Genomic DNA, 10,216 nt, shown 5'->3' with positions numbered 1-10,216 from the left:
AGTAAGGATATATGGGCTTGCAGGGTCTGTACAGGAAGGTCTGTGGATTCACTTAAGCTAGCAAGAATCATGCATAGCAGGCCCATGACAAACCAATACTCATGTTGATGAAAAGTGATAGATAACTTCCAGTCCTCCCAGGCTAGTGTTCCCTGGCTACCTGCTTTGGTAAATGACCAGCTGAATAGCATAGAAGGACACAGTGTGTGTGATGGCCCCTTGGTCACGGAATGCATTAATATGTTTTTGGAARGCAGATCCCCTCAGTCAGACCAGTTCAGTCCATTTTGGAGAAAGCATGCCTGTGAGCAGACAGGCTGGCCAGAATCCCTAGGGATTAGTACAGCACACATACCCAAGGCTCACTCTGACGCCTCTCTCCATCTCCTTTAAGAAAATTTCCATCTACATGTATATATTCAGTTAGTTTTACCAGCTGTCATACTCTTCAGAAAATGTGGACTCCTCAACTCTTAACATGCAGAATTTCAGAATATGCAGTGAGCATGCAGCATCTGCAACAGAAATGTTATTAGTTTTTTGCTTATTAAGAATCCAATTCTGAGCTGCACTCCATTCCCAACAAACTATTTGCTCCACTGTACAGTTCATACCAGCTGAAGAAAAGGTCACCCTCCATCCTGCCCATGGGATACTCTCTCCTACATCTRCTTGATGATACCCTGTCTTTTCAGGGACTCCAGTAGAGGAAGACCTGGGGGACTGTATGCTTCCTGCTTGGTCCCTTTGTGCCCAGGCTCTTTCATAGTCTCACTGCAAGAGGACTTTGTGACAAAGAGAAAGCAGCTCGTATTTCCTCTAGTATGCATGCAGCCAGGCTYGGGGTTTTGATTTAGCTCTTATTATGGCATGCTCTTTGCAGAAGCAGAAGCAGGCAGGCACATGATCTCCCTGAAGGCAGGATCCAGTGTTACTGTAGAAACTGGCCACCAGCTCCTTTTGTAGCTAGCAGCTGTCACTGTGTGGTTAGAGCCAGAGCGTGTCACTCCTGCAGTGTCTGCAAGCCCTGGAGGGTTTTTTTTTTTTTTTTTTCCTGCTTCTGAATCCTCCTTGCTACAGAATAGAGATTAATTCTGCACCTTCTTTCAAAATTTGCTAAAATATTTCTAACCTGTATCTATTTTTAGAACTCTTCCTGATTAATGTTTGATGTTCTTTCCAGGTTTCATTTCCCTTCACCAGTACTTCAAGGCACAGAGGAGCTGGTAAAGGCATTGCCATGAAACCTAACTTGAAGCAATGGAAACAACTCATGCTATTTGGGATCTTTGCATGGGCGCTGCTTTTTTTGGTGATCTTCATCTATTTTACAGATAGCAACACTACTGAGCCAGTTCCCAGTTCCTTTTCTTACATTGAAACTAAGAGGCTTCTGCCCATCCAGGGCAAGCAGAGAGTCATAATGGGAGCCATGCATGATCCATCATTCTCTGAAACTATTGATGAGAATGAGGTACTTCTTAATGAAGATCTTTTAGGTACATTTAAATCGGGGACTGGAAGTATTAAAAAATGGACTGATTTAGAGGATGCCTTCAGAAGTGAAGATGATTTTTTTCCATCACAGATAGGAAGAAARTCCAAAGGTGCTTTCTACCACACGAGTAATGATTATTTATTTGCTGCTGGTCAGCCTCAGTCACACAACAGCCTTCAAAAAATAGTAAAATTCATCTCAACTGATGAGGATAATGCAAAGGAAAATGTTTTACAGAATAACTGGAGTCACCAGAGAAGAATGAGGAGAAGGAACACAAGGCACAGGAGAAGCCAGATGCTTGACGAATCTGACGACTGGGATGGGCTGTATTCCACGATGTCGAAATCTTTTCTTTACAAGCTTTGGAAAGGGGATGTCTCTTCCAAGATGCTAAACCCTCGACTGCAGAAGGCCATGAAGGATTATTTGAGCACCAATAAGCATGGGGTGCGGTTCAAAGGGAAACGAAACTCCAAGCTGACAGGAGACCAGCTTTTCTGTGAGCTGAAAGAAAGGGTGAATGTGAAAACAATAGATGGCAAGGAGGCTCCTTTCTCCACTCTTGGTTGGGAAAAGCACGTTCCCCAAATTCCACTGGGCAAATTGTATACACATGGCCTTGGGAGCTGTGCCGTGGTTATGTCTGCTGGTGCCATACTGAACTCTTCTCTAGGGGATGAAATAGGTGGGTGAAATGCATCTGTTCATGTGCATATGTATGTACATGTATGTATTCATCTTTATTTTTCAAAAGATTCTTCTCAGGCATAAGTCTGTAAAGTCCAGTTGTTCTCTCTTGTCAGTGTTAGATCAATGTAAACTTACAGATGCAAGTAAAGACGTTCCTTTTTAGAACAATGAAACTGAAAGGAAAATCTAGCCTGAAGTCATAATTTGATTTAACTAAAACACTGATGCCCTTTTATTATATTACAGCAAGTAGTATAAAGGAGGCATTAGTTCCATCAGATCTGCCATATGTGACATTTTGCTGTGATGTGTGTTTGTTTCTTTAGCAGATTTAGAGCCATGTTCAGGCTCTATACTGAAAAGCTTTGTTGTACCTATATATTTTTGGTGGTTCATAGAAAAACTGCTTGTGGCATTCCTATTCCAGGCTTAAATTTGTTCCTATGACAGGAAGCAGTACAGCATCCTTTTTATCTGCTCTGTTTTTAGAGGTCCCAGGCATAGAGAAGTCAGACCCTTGTGGAGATTCATGAATTGAAGTCAGATCCTCTGATTTCTTTTCCAAGTGTGAATTTAAATGAGTTCTAATACCTCCTCCTACTGGTTTTTCATTGCTGCACTGAATTGATTTGGTTTACGGGTGTTGAGACACCAACATTACACAGAATTCCCTACTTACTGTTGGTAGTTTTGTGATAGTTATTCAGAAAATGATTCCGAAAGGGTCATGTTAATATCTCAATAAATCTTCATTTAGTAGTACATATCCCGTATTCTGGAAGTATTGAAAGAAGGATAAAATGTGTGTCTCACTTGTTTCTGGAGCAAGAAGAGTTATCACCTTCCTTTAAAAATCTTTTGTTAATCCTCCCATCTTCCAGGACTTCACGTCCCAGTACCTGCTTTGTCACACTGTATCATCTCCTTGACACAGATGGGTTTCCTTTAAATCTCTTGGATATACTAAAAAATCATTATCAAACTGCTCTAATAAGGGTGCAGCACAGTACAGGTATCCTGCTTGCCTTCAACTAAAATCAAGGTAAACCCCAGTTCACAGAAAACCCCACTAATTTAGAACCTCTGAGCTGAAATACTTTGACTATTCCTCCCTTCTATCATGTATTATCGTTGCCTATAATAAAATCTTTCAGTGTTACTCAGTACTCCTGGTTTACACTAGTACTGATTAGTGCTCTTATGAGGAAATCATAGCACTCATTTACCTGCACACTCTCTATACCAGCACAAAAGGTATGGAATTTGGTGCTTGAAGTAGTATCTAGTGGTCCTTATGATCCTGTATTCATTTTCTCAAAAATACTGTGAGCACAGAAAGCGTGTGTCACTCACTGACAGAAGAGCTTTTGATTTGATTGGAAATTTTCCCCTGGTGCCACCTGAAGGGAAGAGATGTTGTATTTACCAAGGCCTTACGTTGCAGTTTCGTTGCATCTGCTCCTCCTTGATCCCAGATCACCCCTATCTGTTTTACAGGGTATCCTGTGAGGCAACAAGAGTCATAAAAGATGAGCCTGTCTAACTCAGATTTTGATTTTCTTTGAGTTAGACAGGGAGTGTGACCCAGGACAGTGACAAGGCAACTGGCTGCTCAGAGTCATCCTAGACAGGCCTCACCCATGTGTATGGCTCTTAGCAGTCACTGAAACTCCTTGGAAGTGCAGATATACTGGAGATGCAGTGGTGCCAGTGTTTCCTTCTTAAAAGRCTGGTCCACGGGTAAAGGATGCATCAGCATCCACCTATATTACTTTTCCTAAAAGGAGAAATTATGCTTATTATGTGCAGTCCAAATAATACATATCACAGAAGAGCTCTTGGTCTCTGCATGTATGTTTCCACCTCCCCTCTAGTCCTTGACTTTGGGAAAGAGTCTGATTGGAAAGAAGGAGGCCAACATTTTAGAAAGATTTATTTTTTCCCTGTGCAGTAGAAGATTGCCCCTTCCCAAGGTTTGCCTCAGGGCTACCATCCCTTGATTGAAAGACTGAGCAGCCTGCCAGTTTGAAGGCACCTTCAGGGGCTGATCTCACTGCTCTCTAGAGTCAGCCTAGAGTCAACCAATGCTTGAGCTCCTTGGTGTCCACAGATGCATGGAAAAGTCTTCCTGTTAACGGGTGAGGAGAACACCCTTTGCTTGAGTTCTACTTCTTCAGCTCTCCTCCGTGCAACTTGATTTATGAGTTTGCTGCAAACAAAGGCATTTTTATTATCTATCCTCCCAGAAAAAAAAAAGGGTGCCAAAAAAAAAGAAAAAAGGCATAAGAAAGTAGACCTTTTTCTTCCCAGGCCTTGAGCTCCCTCTTCTGTGTTTCTTTTAGAAATGCAGGCAAAAGTTTTAGTTTGTGTTCTGCCTTCTTGGCCTTCTGTTTGTTTCTGAATGAAAGTTGATTGTAAAAACTGTGAAAATACCGCGAAATTCCATCGTGATCATGTTATTTAATAGGAGAGACAACTGGATTGGTATTATCTCATTCATCTAAAGGAAAAAGGGACCACCAAACAAAAGTTAAATATTTTATAACTTTAAACTCATYATCTTCAAAAATTAATATTAAAATCAGTTGACCTAAACCCAGCCATTATCAGTATGTGACTGCATCCCAGGGACCTGGGAGTCTTGGTTGACACCAAGATAACCATGAGTCAGCAGTGTGCCCTTGTGGCCAAGAAGGCCAATGGGATCCTGGCCTGCATTAGGAGGAGTGTTGCCAGCAGGTCAAGGGAGGTGATTCTGCCCCTCTACTCAGTTCTGGTGAGGCCGCACCTGGAGTACTGTGTGCAGTTCTGGGCTCCCCAGTATAAGAGGGACATGGAGCTTCTCGAGAAGGTCCAGAAAAGAGCAACCAGGATGATTAAGGGAATGGAACATCTCTTGTACGAAGAGAGGCTGAGTGAGCTGGGCCTGTTTTCTCTGGAGAAGAGAAGGCTGAGAAGAGATCTGATTAATATGTATAAGTTCAGGAAGGGAGAATGCAGGGAGGAAGGGGACAAGCTGTTTTCACTGGTGGCCAGCGACAGGACGAGGGGTAATGGCCACAAGCTGGAGCACAGGAAGTTCCGTCTCCAGGTGAGGAGGAACTTCTTTACTGTTAGGGTGACAGAKCAGTGGAACAGGCTGCCCAGGGAGGTTGTGGAGTCTCCTTCTCTGGAGGTCTTCAAAACCCGCCTGGATGCCACCCTGTGCCACATACTGTAGGTGTGCCTGCTGGAGCAGGAAGGTTGGACTAGATGATCTCTAGAGGTCCCAACCTTAAATATTCTGTGATTCTGTGATTAAGTTTTTTACAGTAAAAGAAAGTCTTAGAAATTTGATATGAATAACTGGCCTAAGCAGTGTTGGAAATGTAATACATTCTCAAGTTGTGACCTACGCAGTTCTCTTTTCTCCAAGCAGTTCCCAAACAAAAGAATGTTAAAAAAAAAAAAAGTTGAATACAGGTCCAAATGTACATTTTCAAATTCAAAACAACAGCAACAAAAAAGTATTCTAAATGTGAAGGACCTTCGTCTTGTCAGCACTGTGGAGTGTCTGTAGCTTCTGCTCATTTCATGTCCCCTGTGTCTTAGAAGACCAAGAGGCTTAGGTTTAGGCAGATGGAGCCTGGATATTGATGCCTATGTAGGGGAAAAAAGCCTATACTTCTCAGCTTTTGAGAGTTCAGGGGACATCGAGGAGACATTTGACAAGATCTCTCTTTTCAGACACACCATGTTCAAGCAACCCAGTCTGGTTGAGAGAGTGCTGGCTTCATGTCATGGGCACTTTCTTGCTTTTTTTTTTTTTTTTTTTCCTCGAGGAAAAGGCATAGAAGGAAAGAAAATCATTATTTCTTCGCATCAGGACAGAACTCCTTTAAAGCCTCTTGGTTCTTTTTGGAAACCATGCCTGAGCTGCTGTACACATTTTAATACCACCTTTTAAGTTACTAGAATTAAATAATCATATAAATTACCTACRGGTACACATTCCATGCCAGGTTATGTTCTCTGCTTCTGCTGCTAGAAGGGATAAACTGAGGGGGATGCTTGCAGGAGCAGTGTGTTTCTAAAACAGGAAACGCTGGAAGAGTGATTACCTTCCGCCCAGCAGAGAATTACATGCAGTATCTGCCCTTGTCCCATGCATTGCCTATAGCTGCTTTTTATTTTGCATAACTCTGAGATTAACAACTTGTGGGGAAACTTAGACAGTTCAGTTGTTAGATCTTTTCTACCACAGGCTCTTTAGAGTTTCTATACTACAGTGGAGTTTTTCATTGACATCCCTATGTACTTTTTTCAAAACCTGTACTAATCTTCAGAATATTGAGCAAGGGGTTGGACTAGATGATTTCTAGAAGTCCCTTCCAACCTTAACCATTCTGTGATTCTATGAATAGATGAAAGGTGCTGTTACTAGATCTAGGGTGGCTTGAGGTGTTGAGGACTTACAGGTTATGGTTAAGCATTGTTATTCATTCAAATTTGCAGTCAGGTATCACTGTAATCAACACACTTCTGTGCAGAGTAATTGTAAGCTTTGCAGTAGAAACAGTGAGCAATAGTGTGTACTGACTGCACTAATAACCTTTTCATAATCATTTTATCCAGTTAGGAAAATTGTTTAAGGATTGCAAGCTACATGAAAAGATTATTCTCAGCTTCTTTCAGTGAATTTTAATAATTTTAGTAATAGCATATGGCAGATGCAAGAGGATTTTTATTTGTTCATAGCAGAATATTTATCATCCTTAGGGAAAGCATGTATATTGTATACTAAGCCTAGATCATTTTTTCCCCTGTTACGTTATGCTACTTCACTGTTTTATTTTCTTAAGAAAAACATTTTGGCCCCTCATTGTCCTCCTAGATTCTCATGATGCTGTTCTGAGGTTTAATTCTGCTCCAACACATGGCTATGAAAAAGATGTTGGGAACAAAACAACTATGCGAATCATAAACTCTCAGGTAAGGTCTTAATTTTGTGAATGTGAATCAATATTACTTCTGTACAGTTTAAGATGACAATTAAGATGACAATTAAGATGACCCCTATACCGGGGTGCCCAGAACTGGAGTACTGTGTTCAGTTCTGGGCACCCCAGTATAGGAGGGAYGTGGAGCTTCTCGAGAGGGTCCAGAGAAGGGCAAACAGGATGATTAAGGGAATGGAACATCTCTCGTATGAAGAGAGGCTGRGTGAGCTGGGCCTGTTTTCTCTGGAGAAGAGACGGCTCAGAGGGGATGTGATTAATATGTATAAGTTCAGGAAGGGAGAATGCAGGGAGGAAGGGGACAAGCTGTTCTCGCTGGTGGCCAGCGATAGGACAAGGGGTAATGGCCACAAGCTGAAGCACAAGAAGTTCCGTCTCCAGGTGAGGAGCAACTTCTTTACTGTGAGGGTGACAGAGCAGTGGAACAGGCTGCCCAGGGAGGTTGTGGAGTCTCCTTCTCTGGAGGTCTTCAAAACCCCCCTGGATGCCACCCTGTGTCACATGCTGTAGGTGTGCCTGCTTGAGCAGGAAGGTTGGACTAGATGATCTGTAGAGGTCCCTTCCAACCTTAAATATTCTGTGAATCTGTGAATCTGTAATTTTTAAGAAAGCATTGAGCATTTTGGGAAACAGCAAGTGATTTAGCAATCACGATATAGAGCAGGTAAAAGTTCTCCCTTACAGAGACATTSACATATGTTGTTGGTATAGCGTGATTGCAGTAGCTATTTGACATTCTTGTTTTGAACAGTAGATTTGTAGCGTTCATAACATATCCTAGTGTGTAAGTAAAGAAGATCTTCAGTAAAGACCACGCTGCCTGCAGGATCTTCAGAAACCTGAGCTGGATCCCAGAGCTCTTTTCTCATACTCTCCTTTTCCCCAATTATTTCCTTGCTGGAAGGTGAAAGAGATGGAACCAGAGTTGGCTCAATGCATAGCTTTAGGCAGATCCTCATTCTGTATAAAATTAGTGGGAACACATAAAATACTTTAATGAACAGTGAATATTACACCTAACATGAGGTAGTTCATCTGAATGGGAGGGTATCTTCTGCATAACGGTGCCGACAAATAAAAGAGTGTTTTGAGCTATAGTGACACCTTATGGTTGAGAGTGTCTTTTAAATTTTGACAGAACTGTTTCCTGAACTCCAGTCTTAGGCAAACTTCATTCCTCTTTGTGAAATGCAACTGAAAAACAACAGTTACTGCAAAATTTTGGAAGATATTGTGAAAGGACAAGTTTAAGTAATCAATGACCATAGTATGATTGCAGAATTAGTGTTGGGGAGGAAGCAGAAATACATCTTGGCTTTGTTGCGGAAATTGAAGGATCACACAATGTTTGTCTTAATGTCATTTATCTTACCTCGGTTTTTTAACAGTTCTTCATTTTACTGTTGCTTACTGTTAGTCAGTTATCTGAGTGGCTGGCTTCCTGGCCATGTCTGAACTCCTGTGCCAGGTAAGGAGGAGAGTTTGAAAACTTTATTTAGACGACTAATCTTACCCAGCTTCCTATAAGAGAAGTGAGAAGTTCCTCAGTGGAGTGATTTGAGCTTGGTTAGCTACACAGTGAATGGRGAGAGACTAAATGGCTGAATTAGCTCATCTCTACTGCTAGTGTTGCGTGAGGATCTTCCTGGCTTCAGACACTGCTGTGCTATGAGTCCCGCCATGGTGATAATGGAGATGTCTACAGTCTGCTGCTCTGTATGTTGCTTATTCWCCACACAGCCTCTCAAGAAACCTCAGCGCATTACTAAAAGTCAGACCAGGCCAACTCGCACAGCTTTCTTCATTTCCCTCACAAACATACTTATTCTCACTACCTTTCTGCTCCTTTAGAGAGGTGAGAAGCTGGCCTTGACTGTCTGGCCTCCTGCAGAGAGACTGGCCCTTCCCTCCGTGCGTAGCTCACTTGCTAAAGGTTATTTTCCCTGCAGATATTCAGGATACATACAGATTCAGGATTCCATACAGATTTTCTGATCTTCCTTCCCCTCTTGCTAGTGAAAATTCCTTCCCTTAACTGGTTGAAAGGCAATTGTTGCCGTATTCTTCCATTATGTCACCTGCAGAGGAGGACCGAGGACAAGCAAGGAAGCCAGTCACAATGAACGTGGCTATTCCAGGGGAAACTCAACTCATATGTTTAAATGCAGGCTCGCTAAGAATGAAACTTGCGTTCTCATTCAACCCCTCTAAGGAACTCTTGATTACTGAAAGACAAGTAAGAGCCTCCTTTGTGTGATAATTGTAAAACAAAGCTTTTAAAAGCTTGACCCTTTGCTCTGTTTACTCTGCACTCCAAAGAAAGTATGTCCTCAGAGAAAAACTGCTCTGAGAAATGGAATTTAGGGGAGCTGATGGCAGGAAGACTAATTCTGCTGTTATTGTAGAAGGCTGATGGAAAGTCATTAAGCTCAAAGTTTATGGTAGGAAGAATATTGCTATGGCAACAATATTATTTTTCTGAAGAAAAATATGTGTAATCAAATATGGCTCATTGGAACCTAAAGGGAAATGAAAATTAGTATGAATTTATTTGTCTGGAATGCTGATTAGTTTAACAGCTGGAGCCAAATTCACGCTGTTTCAACTGGTGTTGAAATCATTCCACTCAATCTTTCCTGAGACTGCATGCACCGGAGAGATGTGGTTTGATGCAGAGAGTCAGGAAAGGATAAGCCTGCAAGAGTGAAAGGGAAATGTCCTGTGAGGTCAGGAGGATTAGGCAGTGCACCAGGAGATGCAGGAAGGAATTACCTGAGAGCAGTAGATCAGTGATCTGGTTGCTACTTCAAAAATAGTATTGCTTTGTGCCGCTTCTAGGAACTCTTATCATAGATAGACAAGCCCTTACGGTCACGGTCTAATTTGTCTTTCTGGAGTTACTTCAGATAAGACTGTGGCTTTGATAAAACAAGAAAGAAAAGAAAAGAAAAGAAAAGAAAAGAAAAGAAAAGAAAAGAAAAGAAAAGAAAAGAAAAGAAAAGAAAAGAAAAGAAAAGAAAAGAAAAGA

At 41.7% G+C, this 10,216-nt stretch overlaps 1 protein-coding gene across 1 annotated transcript in view; it reads left to right on the top strand.

Annotated features, from left to right (window-relative positions):
* The first annotated feature begins 1,225 nt into the window (after positions 1–1,225).
* ST6GAL2 (ST6 beta-galactoside alpha-2,6-sialyltransferase 2) overlaps positions 1,226–10,216 on the top strand; it is a 23,527-nt gene continuing 14,536 nt past the window's right edge. The window contains exons 1-2 of the mRNA XM_026034458.1: positions 1,226–2,186; positions 7,065–7,162. Of these exons, the coding sequence (XP_025890243.1) occupies positions 1,241–2,186; positions 7,065–7,162 (1,044 nt within the window). The 5' untranslated portion in view covers positions 1,226–1,240. The remainder of the gene's footprint in view (positions 2,187–7,064; positions 7,163–10,216) is intronic.

Source organism: Nothoprocta perdicaria, unplaced genomic scaffold, assembly GCF_003342845.1.
Source record: "Nothoprocta perdicaria isolate Ctin4 unplaced genomic scaffold, notPer1 scaffold_144, whole genome shotgun sequence".
NCBI classification, from domain to species: domain Eukaryota; kingdom Metazoa; phylum Chordata; class Aves; order Tinamiformes; family Tinamidae; genus Nothoprocta; species Nothoprocta perdicaria.
This window is presented reverse-complemented; position numbering and strand designations above follow the sequence as displayed.